General features: G+C 54.2%; 2 protein-coding genes across 3 annotated transcripts in view; both read left to right on the top strand.

Annotated features, from left to right (window-relative positions):
- Positions 1–19894, top strand: part of LOC131565001 (protocadherin gamma-C5-like) — a 229623-nt gene that overhangs the window by 72339 nt on the left and 137390 nt on the right. The window lies entirely within an intron of this gene.
- Positions 17204–19702, top strand: LOC131564934 (protocadherin gamma-B5-like). Its single transcript, XM_058815553.1, has one exon. It carries the CDS (start codon positions 17204–17206, stop codon positions 19700–19702), a length of 2499 nt encoding a protein of 832 aa, XP_058671536.1.

The following is a 19894-nucleotide window of genomic DNA, read 5'->3' as shown; positions in this document are numbered from 1 at the left end:
TTAGCCATAGTAAGTTGTCTATGCAACTTTTCTTGCAGTGGAGTTCCTCTGCTAATGGTAACTATCAGAGAGAACAAAACAATCTGTAACGAGTTTCAGGAGACTCCTGCAGGTGCAGTGTGTAAGGAAGCACTGCTGGAGAGAAAGCAGGTGTGTTTTTAACTTCCATGGTCCATTCCTAGACTACATAAAATGAATATGTTCAGATTATAAATGGCCAAACTGCGGATTCATACGTTTGCTCTCTGTAATGGTTGCTCTCTGTGAATGATAGTTTAACTGTGGAGTTGTTTGTCATGACCAGGTAAAGGTGGGCCTGTGTGTGCCTAAAACTCTATCTGGAAATGTCTCTAGAGTCACTGATCTTACTTGTAAGCTACTCATGGTGAACAGTCAGGGAGAGATTGTTCCCAGGGAGAGACTGGCCCCTCAGCAGGCAAAGTGGGATTCTGTGATCCAGTCATCTGGATGTGCCAACGCCTGTGCCACTTTGACCAAGTGCCCTTTTCCTATGTCCAGAAAAGGATGGCAATTCTCCAATGAATTTCTCTGCAAGCAATGCCCAGGGAAGTGCATGCTTCAGGGTTCTGTGTCTAAGAAATGCTGTGGGAAATGTCATTTCCCCAGCTATATGTCCTTGTTACTGTTGTGCTGTAGAGTTTCAGTGTGTTTGTACCAAGCTTTTCCAAGCTTTGAGCAAACCTTCAGATGGTATTAATGGTTCTTGCATGTTGATGCTACTGCTGGTGTTTTGTGGGTGTTGAAATTGGTAGGATTGTAGGAATGGGAGAGTCTAATTTAGCAGCAAATTAGACAGGGTTTGGGGCATTTTACTTGAAGCATGTGCCAGAACGTCACTCATTTCATCCTCTGTCATGTCTGAAACAGCTCTTCACTGTGAGTGGTACCTTTTGTATGTAGGCATAAACTTCACATTAATGATTCCAAAGTGATAGATATTCAAAACTGTCCATGTGCTTAGGAAGAATGAAGACATCTTTGAGTTGATTCTGATCTGAGTCTTTAGCTAAGCTGCATATTGCTTATGACTGTTTAGACATGTTACATTTCTTCAAGCATCAGTGATGAGCAGAGTCCATATGTGTGGACCTGTTTTGTGATCCCTGCTCTCCAAAAGGAGAAGTTGTGTGGAAAACTTCTTCCAGTGGTGTCTGTCTGCAAAGGGGTCCCTGTTGGGTTATGTCTGAGCATTCTGCATGCACAGAGACAGGGCTGGTGGAAGAGTTGCTGAAATATCTCAAGGGTTGGTATAGCCATATAACCCTAGGTGTTATATGGATCACGTAGTTATGGTTCTGTGCAGTTTTCTTTGCTTTTCCTCAGAGGGAATTACTTAGAGTGCCTTACCTCTAGATATTAGACATGTGTCTTAGGTACTTGTTAAAACTTACAAACATAGGCCTTCAAACAAACCTTCAAATTTAGGCCTTTAAACATAGATTTTTAAACTTGGGTATTTAAATTTGGGCCTTTAAAATCAGGCCTTCAAACTGAGGCCCTCAAGCTTAGGCCTTGAAAGTTGGGCCTACAAACTTGGGCCTTCGAATCTGTGGGGTATGAGCAGGCCCCATAGTAGAAAAGCTGATGAGAGCTCTTGAGAGTTTAATGAAATGAAGTGACACTGGTAATCCAGAAAAAAATTTCAAGGTCTCACTTCTAGCCTGACACCTCAGTGTGTTCCAGGGGCTCTCAGGAATGAATTCCCTTACCCAGAGAAAGGCCTGAGATTTCCTGGTGAGTTTCTCTGAAAACACTCCTAATGCATCCATGCATTGCTTGTGTGGTTTTCTTTCATTGACATATTATTACAGCTGAAGTGGAATGAGAACATGTGGGGGGGGTACATCAGTGTTCTAATTTTGTCATGTTAAGACATGTAAAATTTGCCTTAGGAGCAGTCGCATCTTTGTAGATCAGCGCATGTGATAAAAGAGGGGAAGTGCATAGTTTGATAAAGAGTTCGTGAGAGTGGCAATTACATTTTCCACCTTGGATCTCCATTCAGGCTCTGTTTCCTGGAAGGCCATGGTTCATGTTTCTTTCCCACTTGTGAGTTGCTTTGCAGGAAATAGTAACTTCCCTTGAGAACCAAGTGAAGAGAGAATGTTGTATGTGAGGAAAATGGAAATTGCTAAACTCCAGTGGGTAGCTGCAACATGCTGCTGTCCAATTCCACTTACCTGGGGATTCTCTTTGTGTCTCTGAGGTCTACAGAGCTACGTGCTGCTCTCTGTGGTTTCCTGCACTGCACAGGCCCTGAGGTGTCACAGTAGCCATTGATTCCCCCGCGTATGGCAGTGGGAGGTATTTGGCTTGGCTTCTTTGATTTAATAAGTGGAAAGGATTTCTGTTGTTCTGCTGCTTACCAAAGTCATTTAGTCCAGTCAGAGAGACCTCATAGTCCTTTAATATTCCTGCACCTTGCCAGCTTGCACCTTGAAGCCTCAGTGCGTTTCCAGATGCTCTGAGAAACAATTTTAAAGGCTGTGTTGTAATAAAGCACCAGAAAATCACAGCACTGAAAGATCTCCCCCTCTCTGATGAGGTCAAAATGAAGTTTGGGATTTGTATGTGAATCTTCAGAATTCATTGAAAACCATTCAGCTGATTTTGCAGTCCTAAAACGGACTGGGGAGATGGTGAGACTTTTGCCTAGAGGTTAGGAAAATTAAAACAATGGAAATATTACATCAGTTATTGTAGCAGGCCTAATTTTTGAGTTTCCACCAAAAGCACAGAAGGTTTTCTGGATGGAAGGAGAGTCAGTGTAAGGATGGACACAGGGCAGAGTCTGCACTGCTTTGCATTTTTTTAATTCTCTGCTAGGTAAGTATGTACACGGCCATTCATCTGAGAGCACATCCATTGCTTCTGGGCTTCAGGTTTTTCTGCAGTTGTTAATCACTGGATAAATGTCCTTTTGATTCACACCGGTTTTGCACAGATGATGGGCTAACAATATCTAGGGTACCACTAGCACAATTAAATTGTAAAGCATCTCAGCAATCTTCTTTTCAGATTTTGGCTTCAGTTCTTTGACCGCGCATGCGAGAACCTATCTGTAATTTTGGAACACATATTTAGTTTCTGATTTTCGTGTCATTTCAAACCAGAGAGGGCAAAAAATCTTTGATAAGGTGTAATACATATTTCCATGTTTACTGCAGTTACAAATAATTAGGTCGTTATTACGCGAATATTGCTGCTGTAATCATAAGGGTTCCTACTTTTCGTTAAGCAGGAGCTGCCGCTCTCGGTGTTTTTGGTGGGGGAGAGCCCCCGGGGCCGGTGCAGCCGCTGAGCCCCGCCCAAAGCCGGGCGCCCTTGAGCGCGGCCGTGCGGCGGCTGCAGTGTCGCGGCGGCGCCTCCGGGTGTCGCTGTTGGCCGCCGCCGAGCGCCGCTGGAGCCGCCGCCGCCGCAGCGTCCTGCCCCCGCAGGCTGCTCGCTCGCCCGGCGCCGGCCGCAGCGGCAGCGGCACCGACAGCAGCGGCGGCGGCGGCGAGAGGCGGCCCGAGCGGTGTGGGTGGCTTTGAGCGGTGTCTGTTGTGGGCGGCGAGAGCGGCTGGAAGGGAGACAGGGCAGCGGCAGGAGGCAGGAGCGCGGCGAGCGCAGCGGGCAGAGAATGGCGGTGAGGCGGCGGCAGAGGCTTGGGCCGGGCGGCGGGCGAGCGCTGCTGGCCGCGCTGCTGCTGCTGCTGCTGTGCGTGTGGTGCCGGGCGGCGGCCGAGCGGGTCCGCTACGCCATCGCCGAGGAGCTGGGCAGAGGCTCGCTCGTGGGGCCGCTGGCGCGGGACCTGGGGCTCAGCGCGGACGAGCTGCCGGCGCGCAAGCTGCGGCTGAGCGAGGAGAAGCAATACTTCACGGTGAATGAGGAGAACGGGAACCTGTACGTGAACGAGAGGCTGGACCGGGAGGAGATGTGCGGCGAGTCGGCGACCTGCTCTGTCAGCTTCGAGGCGCTGGTGCAGAACCCGCTGAACGTTTTCCACGTCGAAGTGTCCATCGAGGACGTGAATGATAATTCCCCGGTCTTTAGGAAGGCTGTTCTGGACCTCGAGATTGGTGAATGGACGCTTACTGGTGCTCGTTTTCCTTTGGAGATGGCCCGAGATGCGGACATAGGAAGTAACTCGCTGCTGTCTTACCAGCTCACAAGGAACCCATCTTTCAGTTTGGCCTTAAAGGAGAACTCAGGTGGAAGCAAGCTGCCAGAATTAGTTTTGGAGGGAGTGTTGGATCGGGAGAAGCAGAGCTCCTTTGAATTGGTGCTGACAGCTGTGGACAGCGGGGAACCTGCAAGGTCTGGGACTATCCAGGTTCGCATCAACGTGACAGATGCCAATGACAACCCACCCGTGTTCAGCAAATCTATATACGAGGCGCGAGTGGCAGAGAATCTGCCGGTGGGGTCTCTGGTGCTGAAGATACGGGCGACGGATGCAGATGTAGGCTCCAATGGGCAAGTCTCCTATTCATTCGGTGACGTCCCTGACGACGTCCTTTTGTTGTTCACTATCGACAGCGACAGCGGCGAGGTCAGAATGGCAGGTACCCTCGATTTTGAGAAGAAGAGTAAATACATCTTCGGTCTGGAGGCGAGGGACGGAGGCGGGCTCACAGATCACTGCCAAGTGCAGATCGACATCACGGACGAGAACGACAACGCGCCCGAGATCACCATTCTTTTGCACTCGAGTCCAGTGCCAGAGGATGCCCCGACTGGCACCGTGGTGGCCCTGCTGAAAGTGCGGGACAGAGACTCCGGCGAGAACGGTCAGGTGTCGTGCGAGCTATCGGGAGAGGCGCCGCTGTCGATCGTGGCGTCGTCGGGCGGCTCGTACAAGGTGGTGACATCGGGCGCGCTGGACCGTGAGCAGGCGTCGGAGCATCGCGTGTCGGTGGTGGCCCGGGACCGGGGCAGGCCGGCGCTGCGGAGCAGCAGGGAGCTGGTGCTGGAGGTGTCGGACGTGAACGACAACGCGCCGGTGTTCGAGGAGGCGGCGTACAGCGCGTACGTGGCGGAGAACAACGCGGCGGGCGCGCTGGTGCTGCGCGTGCAGGCGCGGGACGCGGACGCGGGCGCCAACGGGCGCGTGAGCTACTGGCTGGCGGGCGGCAGCGCGGGCGCGGCGGGCGCGGCGCCGCTCGTGTCGGTGGAGGCGCGGAGCGGCGCGCTGTACGCGCAGCGCTCCTTGGACTACGAGCAGTGCCGCGAGTTCACGGTGGCCGTGCGGGCGCAGGACGGCGGCTCGCCGGCGCGCAGCTCCACGGCCACGGTGCGCGTCTTCGTGCTGGACCGCAACGACAACGCGCCCAGGGTGCTCTGGCCCGCGCCGGCGGCGGGAGAGGCTGCGGGAGGGGCGGCGGCGGCGCCTTTCGAGGTGGTTCCGCGCTCGGCCGAGGCCGGCTACCTGGTGGCCAAGGTGGTGGCGGTGGACGCGGACGCGGGGCGCAACGCGTGGCTGTCGTACGAGCTGGTGCAGGCGTCGGAGCCGGCGCTGTTCCGCGTGGGGCTGCACAGCGGCGAGGTGCGCACGGCGCGCGCCGTGGGCGAGCGGGACGCGGCCAAGCAGCGGCTGGTGGCCGTGGTGAAGGACCACGGGCAGCCGGCGCTGTCGGCCACGGCCACGCTGCACGTGGTGCTGGCCGAGAGCTTGCAGGAGGCGCTGCCGGAGCTGAGCGAGCGGCCGGCGGGCGCCGAGGCGGCGGCGGCGGCGGCCGAGCTGCAGTTCTACCTGGTGCTGGCGCTGGCGCTGCTCTCGGCGCTCTTGGTGCTGAGCGTGGCGCTGGCCGTGCTGGCGCGGCTGCGCCGGGCCGGGCCGCCCGCCGTGCTGCGCTGCCTGGGCGCGCAGCGCTTCTCGCTGGCCGGCGCCGCCTTCCCGGCCGACTTCTGCGAGGGCACCTTGCCCTACTCCTACAACCTGTGCGTGCCGCCGCCCGCCCGCGCCGTGCCCGAGGCCGCTTGGCCCGCGCCGCCGCCGCCGGTGCCCATCCTGTCGGCGGAGGAGCTTCTGGGCGGCGATTCCTGCGAGAAACCGAGTCCGGGCAGTACCGCCCTGACGGGAGAACCACCCGCAAATCCCGATGTACCCCAGGTGTGTAAATATCGCACGCTAATTTTCTGTCAGCCTTCTTCATGAGCGTGGTGATGGCAGGAGGCTCTTTACGTTAGTTCTTTTTTGCGGTGGTGTTGCTGTTTCGTATTTCCATGAGGCGTTATGTGATTATATCTCATGTTTTTGTTGGTAGGAGCCTATACGATATGCCACTTTCTTAAGATGTGGTCCAACTCTGCTTTGTCTTCAACGTTAGGTTCTTTTAAGTTTCTCTGGCAAATTATGCCTGGCATTCTGCTGTTTTCGTCAGTGGTTTGATTTTAAAGAAAAAACGTTACTTTACCTTTTTTCATTGCTGTTTCTCGACGCAGTATACTTGAACTTGATAGATAACTCTGAAAGAAGGAGCCGTTGCTAAGCGTTGTTTTGATATTGTAAGAGTAAAGCAGGTTTGCGTGCGGCTTCCTGAGTACAAAATTCATGCATCTCTTGTGTGTCGTAATATGTTTTGAGAAAATTATGCCATAGAAACGGTTACACAGCCCAGACAGGGTAATTCAGGATTTGAAAAACAAAACAAGCAAAAAACCTCAAAAAACGAAAGAGGAACCAGAAATCCTAAAGAAAGAAAACAAAGTACAAAACAAACTTTAAATCCAAAAAGAAACTCCAAATCCTTGGTTTTTGTGTTTTAAACTCTGGTTTTAGTTTTCCATTCCCCTTGCTTTATCATCAAACCTGATAGTTTTCTTTCTAGTCATGTTTTTGTATTTCGTTCCGTTTTGGGTTTTTTGTATGTTCTGAAATTTCCCCCCAAGCCAGAAAGGCTGGCCTTGATCACATGGGCGCTCTTTTCTGACGTGAAAGATTCTATTGTGTTTTATGGCTCATTGCTCTCTTTTTATGAATTACTGCACAAAGGAGAACCCGGCGTAAGCGCAGCCTGTGGTGTGTAAAGGTGTGAGGAGCAATTTCAAAGTGGTGTCTGAAGAATGAGGTGAAGTCAGGGTTCTTCAGAAGAGCCTGGGATGTGCTGCTCGAATATAATATGGTCCAAAATTTTAGTGTTGTCTTTATTGTGCGGAATGCAGGGAGAAAATATTTTGATTATTCATAATTATTTCTGAGCATACATGGAGTCGTTTTAACCTGCCGAATGGGTGAAGGGAAAGTCCTGAAGACGGACTGGTCTAAAAGGCTGAACAGTTGCTGGAAGGATATTGAGCTTCGGGGCCTAAGGAAATAATATGAGCATTACTGTGCATGCCATATTCTAAGAATATCTTTTATCACATTTACTTAAAGTTTTTGGGGGGGGGGCAGAAATAATGGAACCCCTCAAGGTGTATTAAATGTGTCTAGTTCAGGGCTGGATGATCGACTAAGAAGTCGACTGTAGGAAAGCCGAGGAAGGGGGTTCCCACAGGACGGGACGCAACCTTTCGGAGGCTACTGTCCTTTCCCCGCGAGCTGCCTGTGAGCGAGGCAGACGCGCAGCGCTCGGTGCCTGCAGTGCCGGGAGGAGGCTGCGGGCGCCGCTGTTGACCGAGAGGAAGCTCGGAGCGCTACCGGCAGCCCCGCCCGCTGTGGATCGGCTCTATCGCTCGCTCGCCGGATTCCTGGTTCGGCAGCTCGGAGATCTGCGGTCGTCCTCACAGTGCAGATAATTGCAGGAGGGGAGGAGAAGGAGGCTACGACAGGGGCCGGTGAGCGGAGAGTCCTTTAGGAAAGCTCAGCAAGCGCGAGTACCAGAGCAGCAGGCGGCAGCGGGGAGCAGCCGCGGCCGAGATGTGCGCGGCGGGGAGGCGCTGGGGCCAGCGGCAGCGAGCTCTGCTCTGGGCCGTGCTGCTGGCGGCGTGGGAGGCGGCGCGGGGGCAGCTGCGCTACTCGGTGCCCGAAGAGATGCCCAAGGGCTCGTTCGTGGGCGACGTGGCCAAGGACCTGGGGCTGCAGCTGCCGGAGATCCGAGACCGCGGCGTCCGCGTTGTCTCCCAAGGTAGTGAACAGTATTTCGTTCTGCACGGGAAGACGGGACATTTAGTGACGGCGGAGAGGATCGACAGAGAGCAGCTGTGCGAGAGAGTGCAACAATGCGTGCTGCGCTGTGAGCTGATAGTGGAGGGACAGATGCAGGTTTATGGGATCCAAGTGGAAATCACAGACATTAATGACAATGGGCCCAGCTTTCGACAGGTAGAAAAAGAATTGAGAGTGAGCGAGACTACAGCCCCGGGGTCGCGGTTTCCCCTGCCAGACGCTCATGACCCGGACTCGGGTCGGAATTCTCTGCAGAGCTACGAGCTGAGCGGTGACGAGCACTTCTCGCTGGCCGTGCAGGCGGGTCCCGGCGGCGATCAGCGTCCCGAGCTGGTGCTGGCGAAGGCGCTGGACCGGGAGGAGGCGGCGTTTCACGAGCTGGTGCTGAGGGCGATGGACGGCGGCGATCCGGCACGGACGGGCACGGCTCGGATCCGCGTGACGGTGCTGGACGCGAACGACAACGCGCCCGTGTTCAGCCAGGCGGAGTACACGGTGCGTGTGCCCGAGGACGTGCCCGTGGGCTCCGTACTAGTCACTGTCGCTGCCACGGACGCGGATGAGGGCTTATACGGTCAGGTGAAATACTCGATTGAAAAAATTACAGAGAAAGCCTCGCAGATTTTTCAGCAGGATGCTGACACGGGAGCAATCACCCTGTTACAGAGCCTGGACTTCGAGGAAGGCGACTCCTACGATCTAGAGGTGCAGGCACATGACGGGGGAGGCCTGTTTGACACGGCAAAAGTCGTGATCGCTGTGAAAGACGTCAACGATAATGTGCCAGAGATTTCGATGCAGTCGGCACTAAGTGAGATCTCAGAGGACGCCCCATCCGGAACTGTGGTAGCCCTGCTTCACGTGAAGGACAGGGACTCGGGGGCTAATAGTGAGGTGCGCTGCTCACTCGACGACGGCGTCCCGTTTCGACTGGAGGAATCTTTTGACGACTACTACCGTGTGGTGACAGCGAGAGAGCTGGACCGGGAGCAGGTGTCGGAGTACAACGTGACGGTGCGGGCGGCCGACGGCGGGTCGCCGTCGCTGCAGAGCAGCGCGGTGCTGGCGCTGCGGGTGCTGGACGTGAACGACAACGCGCCGGTGTTCTTGGAGGAGCGCTACAGCGCGCGGCTGGCGGAGAACAACGCGGCGGGCGCGCTGGTGCTGACGGTGCGCGCCACGGACGCGGACTGGGGGCAGAACGCGCGCGTGCGCTACCGGCTGGCGGAGGGGCGGGTGCGGGGCGCGCCGCTGTCGTCGTACGTGTCGGTGCAGGCGGAGACGGGCGCGCTGTACGCGCTGCGCTCCTTGGACTACGAGCAGCTGCGCGAGCTGCAGCTGTGCGTGCGGGCGGAGGACGGCGGCGCGCCGGCGCTGAGCAGCAACGTGTCGGTGCGGCTGCAGATCGTGGACGAGAACGACAACGCGCCGCAGGTGCTGTACCCGCCGGCGGCCGCGGCGGCGGCGTGGTCGGGCGTGGAGCTGGCGCCGCGGCGGTCGGAGGCAGGCGCGCTGGTGGCCAAGGTGGTGGCGGTGGACGCGGACGCGGGGCAGAACGCGTGGCTGTCCTACGAGCTGGCCAAGGCCACGGAGCCGGGGCTGTTCCGCGTGGGGCCGCACAGCGGCGAGGTGCGCACGGCGCGCTCGCCGCTGGCCCGCGACGCGGCGCGCCACAGCCTGGTGGTGCTGGTGCGGGACCACGGGCGGCCGGCGCTGTCGGCCACGGCCACGCTGAGCGTGGTGCTGGCCGAGAGCGTGGCCGAGCTGCTGGCCGAGCTGGGCAGCGCGGCGCACGAGGCGGCGGCGCCGGGCGAGCCGGCCGCCAGCCTGACGCGCTGGCTCGTGCTGGCCGTGGCCGCCGTCTCGTGCCTCTTCGTGGCCTTCCTGCTGCTGCTGCTGGCGCTGCGCCTGCGCCGCTGCCACCGCCAGCAGCTGCTGCCGCCGGACAGCGGCGCCTCGCGCGGCGTGCCCGTCTCGCACTTCGTGGGCATCGACGGCGTGCGCGCCTTCCTGCAGTCCTACGCGCACGACGTGTCGCTCACGGCCGACTCGCGCAAGAGCCACCTGCGCTTCTCGGCCGCCAGCTGCTGCGACACCCTCCCGGCCCGGCCGCCGCCCGACGAGCCCGCGCCGCTGCTCGGCGACGAGGACCCGGCCGGCGCCCTCCCCTCGGACCCCGCCCCTTCCTCGGTGAGTTCCTCCGTCCAGATTTTCTCCGCGACGCTTTCTCCTGATAGTGCCTTGCCCTTTCCCCGCCGTGTTCCCGTGCTTGCCTAGGAGATTTTTATTAAATGCATGGTAAAGTTTCATTCGATGAAATTTTGAAGGGTGGTGTCCATTGCTGTCGGTATGTAAAAATGTGGTGGCTCCTCAGGGTTCCAGTATGTGAAGAAGGAGGGAGAAGTCTCCTGTTGGCAGGCTGTATTTAGGTCGGAAATTTGGGTATTGATCTTGTTCCATGTGTTGCTCCCCTGTATCAGCATTGCTGTGTAGAATCTGTATTCCTGATAGCATTGGCTCTTCTGCAGGCATAGATCACGTTATTAAGAAATACAACTTTTTAGTAGATTCGTTCGTCTTCCCAACAGCACACGTGCTTGGATAGATAGAATGTGTCTTGGACAAAATGCTGATAGCTTTGTGTGGAACCTCTGTGCACGGTGTTTTCAGCCTTTATCGTTCACTATGATCCATAGTGGAGATCAGGAGGAAATGTTTCCATCCATGCTTTCGTCATGCCCCCAAGAGAGGATTGGACCAGGCAACAAGTGGTCCTTGATGATGTCTTTCTATCTGTTATGAGGATGAAGGATCCTCTTGAAGTTGTGATTCTTTGAAAAGCTTGCAGATGGCTGTGTGTGGAGGAGGAAATGGCAGAACGTTTTTTTTTTGTTTTTTTTGGTTTTTTTTTTTTTTTTTTTTTTTTTTTTTTTTTTTGTAATTTTATTTTAAGGTAGAGTTATGTCAAATGTAGCTGGATGAGCCTTGGCTCGAAAATATTTATCATGGCAAGAGAATTGCCTGGATGGGGAGATTCAAGGTGTAGTGGGAGATACAAGGTGGGCATAATTCTCTGTGAGAAGATATTCATTGACTCTGTGTCTCTTGGAAGAGTGCTCGGCTTTTCCTTTGAGACCTATGAAGTCCCTTCACAGAACTCCAGTGAGCAGCAAGTGTAGCTTCCATAGCACAGAGATGTGCAGTTGGCTGTGTGAAATTGGTGCTGGGAAGTGAAATGGTCTGGAGAACTGGGCTTCCACTGTCACACGTTTTTAATCTATCTGGGTGTAAGGACACCATGGATGGTGTGAAGGGCTGGAAATCTGAATGCTGTGAGCTGTGTATGGATGTCTGCTGAAAGACTCAAGGGAATGATTTCCTCCATTCCCTATCTTCTATTTCTAGGATGAAGCAATATGGGGTTCTTCTTCCCCAAGGAATTGTTTAGAAGATCTGTATTCCAGCTGCATGGGGAGTTCTGACAGGTTCTTAATAAATATTTGTTTGTCATCATAATGGTGTCACTGCAAAGCTTTATTTTGTACTTGTAACAGATGTGGCACGGGAATTGCTGTGTATTCAGTGCCTATAAACAACATCATCAGTCGTCTACTCTGAGCTATATAAACAGAGAAGAGTGTTGTGAGCTGTTCAGTTCTGCAGGTGTTAACTTTCTGTCTCATTCTTCTGATCATCTGAAAATGGTTCTTTCATGTTTATAGGTGAAAAGACAGAGACATTTCCATAGACAAGTTTCTTAAAATATCTCAGTAATAAATGCTTTTTTCTTGTCCCATGTCTCAGATATGAAGTCCAATATTAGCCATGGTAAGGAGATGTGGTTGAGTAACTTTCCTTTTGGGGAGTCTCTCTAAATTCTGATGATCTGTGCTATCCACGGGAGGCGGGAAGGGGTAGAAGAGAGTGTTGGGTGTGTGAGGAGGTCCTGGTGGAGACATGGCATGTGTTTTGTTGATCCCTAGGTCCATTGCTGGCCTTGTGCAAATGAGTCACGAGGAGTCGTATGATTTTCAATTGTGTGGTTTGGACCTAAAGGGCCTAGTTTGGGTTCCATATTCCTTTGCATCAAGAGTGACAGGCACACATACTTTGGGGAGTCCATGTGCTGAAGAATGGTGTTGTTGCCTTTGAGGTGATACTTGGATGTGTGGGTCTTTGACAGGGCTGGTAATAATTTATGGCATATATGCGATTTCCCACTTGTTCAAATAATTGGGAGGAACAGAATATCCTTAGTTGTGATGCTTGGGCTCTGAGAAATTTTGCACACAACTTTCATCTAATGATGTCTGTATGCAGAGTTTGCTTCCATGTTATGTTTGCCAGAGAGAAGAAGTCTGTGTATGCAGAGACAGGGCTCGTGCTGGAGTTCACTGTGATTCAATGCAAAATGAATGAATGAATTGTGTCCAGTTTTGGTTGTCTTGGTACTTGGATGCTGCCCGCAGCTGTGGCTCCAAGCTTTTTCATTCCCTTAGTGTCCAAGGAAATGACAGCCTGGGGCCTCTGGTGTGAGCTCCTGTGTGAGGCCCCGGTGTATTTGTTTCAGTCCAGTTTGCTGGGTTGTGTATATACTGCAGTTGACCCAATCTGCAATGTGAGGCCATGATTGATACTCTTCTGGTGTTTTCCCATTCTTGTCTGGGTTCATTCAGTTCCTTTGGATAATTTGGTTGGGTTAGGTAGGGTTGTGTTGGTTGGTTTGCTTGTATTTTTGCCAAGGGGTAAAGCTGAATTTGTCTGGCCATCTTGCAAACTCCAAAACACATAATTATCCAGTAGGGATTGTATCTCTCATGCATCCCTTGAAGCTGTACATGTAATCATATTATCGTAGAAGCAGAGAATCATGGAATGGTTTTGTTGCAAAGGACCTTAAGGATCCTTTTGTTCTCGCTGCTCTGCCATGGGCAGGGACATCTTCCACCAGAGCAGGTGGCTCAGAGCCCCAGCCAGCCTGACCTTGAATATTTCATTCAACAAATACAACTTCATGAATGGATGTTTCCCCAAGGATTGTTTTTCTCTGTGGCCAACATGGAACCAAAATTGTGGTTGGTGTTGATGGTGAAACTGAAGGCTGTGAATGCAGAGTGAGGAGGGTGACAGCTGAGTTCTGTGCCAGGCAAATGGGGGACTCAGTGTGGGTTTGGTAGAGAAATGGTTTGATTTCATGCTTGGTGCCAAAGGCAGTGCCATTGTTGTTCTGATCCTGGTGTCTCTGTCATGAAAGACAATGTCAGTCCTCCAAGAGTAACATTTTCCACAAAAACTGTTCATGTTGAACCATATTTTTTGGCTGGAAGAGCTAATTAATCCTGTGTGAAAGCTCCATTATCTTTATCTCTTGGCCACATTGTGCTATAGAGTTTCTTCAGAATTGTAATTCCACTTTTATTCATGCCTTTGTTTCTCAGAAGGTTGCAGCTCATTTTCACAGATCAAGTAATTTCTTTGAAATATGAAACCGTGACTGATGTTTTTCAGGACATCCTTACTTCAGCCACTTAAGACTGAACATTGTTTGGGTACTATGCAGATGAGGCAGGAAGGGAATCTGTTGTAATTTGTCAGAAGATTTATCTTTAGAAGAAGGCCGATCACAAGGTGTTTAAAATGATGGTTTCAGAACTGTGCAAGGTGAACAGGCCATGCAGTAGAAAGAGTTGCTGAGGAGACGATTCATTCTTCAACTGACTCCCCCTATCCTGCTGTGCTCTGTAAGCCCTCAGGGCCTCACACTTGCAGATTGAGTTCTCAGTGACTTCCTTGTCCTCTCAGAGATGAATTTTAAGGCCTGCAATAAAGGCCTAGAAGATTTCCCTGTGAGCATCTCTTTTTTTTTGTTGTCTTCTAATGCTTCCTTGCCTTATCTCCTTAATGATTTCAGGTTTTCTGGGTGTTGTTTGCTTTGTTTTGTTTTCCGTTGATTTACTCAGTATTTGCTATACATACTATTATCAACAATGGAGCTTTGCTTAGTAACATATGATGTGCCAATATTCCTTGCTCTTGTTGCAATGGGAGTGGAAGGCAGGAGATATGAGAGTGACTTTGTGTTCTGTTCCTGTTGGGAGAAATAGATGTAAATATGACTTTAGTAGACTTTGCCTCTCTGTGGAACAGAGCATGTGATAAGGATGGGGAGAAGATTCCATTAAAGCAAATGGTTTGATGAGCCATTCTCAGTTGGATGACTGCTAATATTTTATTAAGATTGTTTATCATTTGTGTGCTCTAGAATCCTTCAGTTCCTTATCATAATGGTGGTGAGCAGACAATTGTCCCTCCCTTCTGGGCGTGGCTGCAGTGCATTATCATCTCTTGATAGATTTGAGCAGTGAGGAGATGGCCACGAGCAAAATCTTACAGTGGTCTGGCATGGAAGAAAAAGCAGAGAGGGGAGCTCTGTGTGTGAGGCTGGAGAAGAACTGGGTCATTGCCTTGCTTGTCACATGTCACAGATAACACCAGTCTGTGCCTGATGGAGTCCAGTGGGATTTGACTTGCCTCTGTAGAGCAAGGCAGACCTACAAAATGTTATTGCATCTGTCCATGTTATTTCCATGTGTTTCTGACTCCTGTATTGCTTGTTGTGATGAGCTCAGGCTCAGGGTGTCTGATCTCATGTGGAAGGTCTCCTCTGCGCCAGCTGACCAAGTGCAGGTGCAGCTCCCACACACACCTGGGCTGTTTCCAGGTGCACAGAGGAAGGGTTTCACAAGCACTCCTGGTGTGCTCAGCCAGGAACATTTTGTCTGTGGTGTAATCATGCAGGATGATCTCTGCTGCAGCTGTCCAAGTGCAGAGTGACCACCCAGCCCAGCCAAGGTTTCCATGGACAGAGCAGGGCCCAGTGGGAGAAGGTGTGCAGTGTCCCCCAGGCCATCACCCAGAGGAACCTGCTGGGCAATCAGCTGGAGGCTGTCAAATGGCTGAGGAACAGGCTGGAGAGTCACCTGCAGAGAGTTCCAGACAGTGGCTCCATGTCCAGGTGCAAAGCAGTGACTTGTGCTGTCCCTGCAGGGCCCTGACTGGGCCCAGTTCTGTTCAGCACCTGCATGGCCAATGGGATTGAGGCACCTTCAGGCAATTTGCAGCTGACACCGATTGGAGCTGATTCACTGCAGGGCAGAGATGGCAGCCAGGGATGGGCTGGAGAAGTGGCCCCGTGCAGCCATCATGAAATGGATCAAAGTGCAAGGTCCTGCAGCTGGGGTGGGGCAATCTCCAGTTGAAACAGAGAGTGGGGGACAGGGAAGAGCTTTGCAGAGAAGTGCTTTGGGTTATTGGTGTGTGATGAGGTGGGCCATGAGCTGCACATGGGCACCTGCTGCTGGAATTGTGTCCTGCACTGCATGACAAGCACTCTGCCTGGCAGGTTTGAGGGATATTCTTCCTCCCCTCTAATTCATTTTCGTGGGAGCATAAACTGCATGGAGATCTTGGGCCAAAATCCCAATGGACATGCTAGATTTCACAGAAGGATCATGGAAGTGGCCTGAGAGCTGGAATATTTTTGTTATGCAGAAGGACTTAAGGAATGTAGGTCTTGAGGCATAGAGAAATTATACCTCTGTGTAGGCCTTTCTGAGTTTGTTTTTGTTGTCTGCAGTTTATGAATAAGTTTATCGGAAATATCGATATGTAGGGGCCTGAATATATGTATTGTTATAAAGGAGTCCTTGTGAATATATATATGTAGTGAGAGTCCTATGTATTAGATAGGTGGGTCCTGTTGCTCTGGATGAGCTACAGCTGTGGGATCCTTGGTTGGGTAGCAGCTGTAGCTCATGAAGGGCTCTGGGATAAAAGGGGGTTGGGTCGAGAGCCCAGAAGGAGCCCCTATGGAAGCCATGAGGAACTGTGCTGCAGAGAGGAGCTGCATAATAGGACCAGCAAGAAAGTATAGACTTTAAGATGGGACTCCAGAAATATGAAATACAATAAGATAACAACAACAGGTATGGACTTTAAGATGGGACTCCAGAAATATGAAATATAATAAGATAACAACAACATCGATAGAGCTCTTTACGTCGGCCAGTTGTTGTAGAACAGCAGACAAGTATTTTGAACTAAAAGAAGGGAGATTTTGTTTAGGAGAAAGCATTTCAGAGTGGGTTGTCATAAAAGGGAAAATATGTCCAGAGAAATTTTGGACATGCCTCCAATGTTCAAGTCTAGCAAAAATTGTTCCTGCTCATGTCACAACTGTCGATTAAATGGCTTTTACAAAAAAAAGTTAAAGATGGAAACTGAAAATATTCTTTTGCTCTATGAGGGACTCAGAGGTGTTTTGCACTTTCCATTTTCATGAGCTCACATATGGAGATGCAGATGAAGCCAGTTGAATGAGTTAGAAACAAAAGAGTAAATGTTATTCTGCTATCGCTGCACAGGGGTTGCTTACATTGCTTTAGACTGATCTATACCTCCAATTAATTCATGCCAAATAATAACAGGACAATTCAGAAGAAGTGCGAAAAAGCTCTTGCAGTCTTTCCTGCATTGTCGGTTATTACTCGTGTAAATGGGTCGTGATTTTAGTAAGGGCAGCTGAATTCCATTCTTTACTGCTTTCCCATGAATATTTTCTTCGGACAATTCAATGTGACTGAAAAGAATTCCTTAAAAGCACCCGCCAACATATCTCAGATAGTAACGCCTTGCAGTGGAATTAAGCAGAAGCTCCCGCTCTCGGTGTTTTTGGTCGGGGAGAGCCCCCGGGGCCGGTGCAGCCGCTGAGCCCCGCCCAAAGCCGGGCGCCCTTGAGCGCGGCCGTGCGGCGGCTGCAGTGTCGCGGCGGCGCCTCCGGGTGTCGCTGTTGGCCGCCGCCGAGCGCCGCTGGAGCCGCCGCCGCCGCAGCGTCCTGCCCCCGCAGGCTGCTCGCTCGCCCGGCGCCGGCCGCAGCGGCAGCGGCACCGACAGCAGCGGCGGCGGCGGCGAGAGGCGGCCCGAGCGGTGTGGGTGGCTTTGAGCGGTGTCTGTTGTGGGCGGCGAGAGCGGCTGGAAGGGAGACAGGGCAGCGGCAGGAGGCAGGAGCGCGGCGAGCGCAGCGGGCAGAGAATGGCGGTGAGGCGGCGGCAGAGGCTTGGGCCGGGCGGCGGGCGAGCGCTGCTGGCCGCGCTGCTGCTGCTGCTGTGCGTGTGGTGCCGGGCGGCGGCCGAGCGGGTCCGCTACGCCATCGCCGAGGAGCTGGGCAGAGGCTCGCTCGTGGGGCCGCTGGCGCGGGACCTGGGGCTCAGCGCGGACGAGCTGCCGGCGCGCAAGCTGCAGGTGGCGTCTGGCGGCAAGAAGCAGCTGAAATACTTCACGGTGAATGAGGAGAACGGGAACCTGTACGTGAACGAGAGGCTGGACCGGGAGGAGATGTGCGGTGCCTCTGCGACCTGCTCTGTCAGCTTCGAGGCGCTGGTGCACAACCCACTGAACGTTTTCCACGTTGAGGTGGCGATCGAGGATGTTAATGACAATTCCCCAGTCTTCAGCAAGGCTGCTCTGGAGGTCGAAATTGGTGAATGGACGCTTCCCGGTGCTCGTTTTCCGCTGGAGATGGCGCGAGATGCAGATGCAGGAAGCAACTCGCTGCTGACTTATCAACTAACCATCAACCCGTCTTTCTCACTCGCAATGAAGGAAAAGCCAGGTGGAAAGAAGCAGCCGGAATTAGTCCTGGAGAGACCGTTGGACCGAGAGAAACAGAGTTCCATTGATCTAGTACTTACGGCAGTGGACAGTGGGGAACCTGCGAGATCCGGGACTGTCCAGGTTCGCATCAACGTGACGGACTTAAATGACAACCCACCCGTGTTCAGCAAAAACGTCTACGAGGCGAGAGTGGCTGAGAATTTGCCAGCGGGGTCGTTGGTGCTGCGGGTCCGGGCCACGGATGCGGACGTGGGCTCAAATGGACGAGTCTCCTACTCCTTTGGCAACGTCCCAGACATCGTACCCTCATTGTTCACTGTCGACAGCGATAGTGGAGAGATCAGGACGGTTGCTCCACTCGATTTCGAGGAGGAAAAAAAATACGTTTTTGGCCTGGAGGCGACCGACGGCGGCGGGCTCACTGATCACTGCGAAGTGCACATCGACATCACAGACGAGAATGATAACACTCCCGAGATCACCATTCTTTCACTATCGAGCCCGGTGCTTGAGGACGCTCCAGTAGGTACTGTGGTGGCCGTGCTGAACGTGAACGACCCGGACTCCGGCGAGAACGGTCAGGTGTCGTGCGAGCTGTCGGGAGAGGCGCCGCTGTCGATCGTGGCGTCGTCGGGCGGCTCGTACAAGCTGGTGACATCGGGCGCGCTGGACCGCGAGCAGGCGTCGGAGCATCGCGTGTCGGTGGTGGCCCGGGACCGGGGCAGGCCGGCGCTGCGGAGCAGCAGGGAGCTGGTGCTGGAGGTGTCGGACGTGAACGACAACGCGCCGGTGTTCGAGGAGGCGGCGTACAGCGCGTACGTGGCGGAGAACAACGCGGCGGGCGCGCTGGTGCTGCGCGTGCAGGCGCGGGACGCGGACGCGGGCGCCAACGGGCGCGTGAGCTACTGGCTGGCGGGCGGCAGCGCGGGCGCGGCGGGCGCGGCGCCGCTCGTGTCGGTGGAGGCGCGGAGCGGCGCGCTGTACGCGCAGCGCTCCTTGGACTACGAGCAGTGCCGCGAGTTCACGGTGGCCGTGCGGGCGCAGGACGGCGGCTCGCCGGCGCGCAGCTCCACGGCCACGGTGCGCGTCTTCGTGCTGGACCGCAACGACAACGCGCCCAGGGTGCTCTGGCCCGCGCCGGCGGCGGCAGCGGGAGAGGCTGCGGGAGGGGCGGCGGCGGCGCCTTTCGAGGTGGTTCCGCGCTCGGCCGAGGCCGGCTACCCGGTGGCCAAGGTGGTGGCGGTGGACGCGGACGCGGGGCGCAACGCGTGGCTGTCGTACGAGCTGGTGCAGGCGTCGGAGCCGGCGCTGTTCCGCGTGGGGCTGCACAGCGGCGAGGTGCGCACGGCGCGCGCCGTGGGCGAGCGGGACGCGGCCAAGCAGCGGCTGGTGGCCGTGGTGAAGGACCACGGGCAGCCGGCGCTGTCGGCCACGGCCACGCTGCACGTGGTGCTGGCCGAGAGCTTGCAGGAGGCGCTGCCGGAGCTGAGCGAGCGGCCGGCGGGCGCCGAGGCGGCGGCGGTGGCGGCCGAGCTGCAGTTCTACCTGGTGCTGGCGCTGGCGCTGCTCTCGGCGCTCTTGGTGCTGAGCGTGGCGCTGGCCGTGCTGGCGCGGCTGCGCCGGGCCGGGCCGCCCGCCGTGCTGCGCTGCCTGGGCGCGCAGCGCTTCTCGCTGGCCGGCGCCGCCTTCCCGGCCGACTTCTGCGAGGGCACCTTGCCCTACTCCTACAACCTGTGCGTGCCGCCGCCCGCCCGCGCCGTGCCCGAGGCCGCTTGGCCGCCGCCGCCGCCCGTGCCCATCCTGTCGGCGGAGGAGCTTCTGGGCGGCGATTCCTGCGAGAAACCGAGCACGAACAGTGACATCGTTGTGGGAGAGCCGCCCGCCAATCCCGACGCACCGCAGGTCTGTAATGTGTGAGCTTCCTCTGTTTTTAAAATTCTCGAAACGTCATCTTTTTTCCCCACTTGTTCTTTGCGTGGTGTCAATGGGTATTCCTCATGTGTATCCTCACGCAGCGGCAAAAGTTTTACCGTTTTTTCTCGGTAACCGCTTCAGATGGCAGGCTTTGATGATAGAGCTTCTTTTGGCTAGTAGCGGTGTTTCTGAGTG

The sequence above is a fragment of the Ammospiza caudacuta genome, chromosome 16 (genome assembly GCF_027887145.1).
Source record: "Ammospiza caudacuta isolate bAmmCau1 chromosome 16, bAmmCau1.pri, whole genome shotgun sequence".
NCBI classification, from domain to species: domain Eukaryota; kingdom Metazoa; phylum Chordata; class Aves; order Passeriformes; family Passerellidae; genus Ammospiza; species Ammospiza caudacuta.
This window is presented reverse-complemented; position numbering and strand designations above follow the sequence as displayed.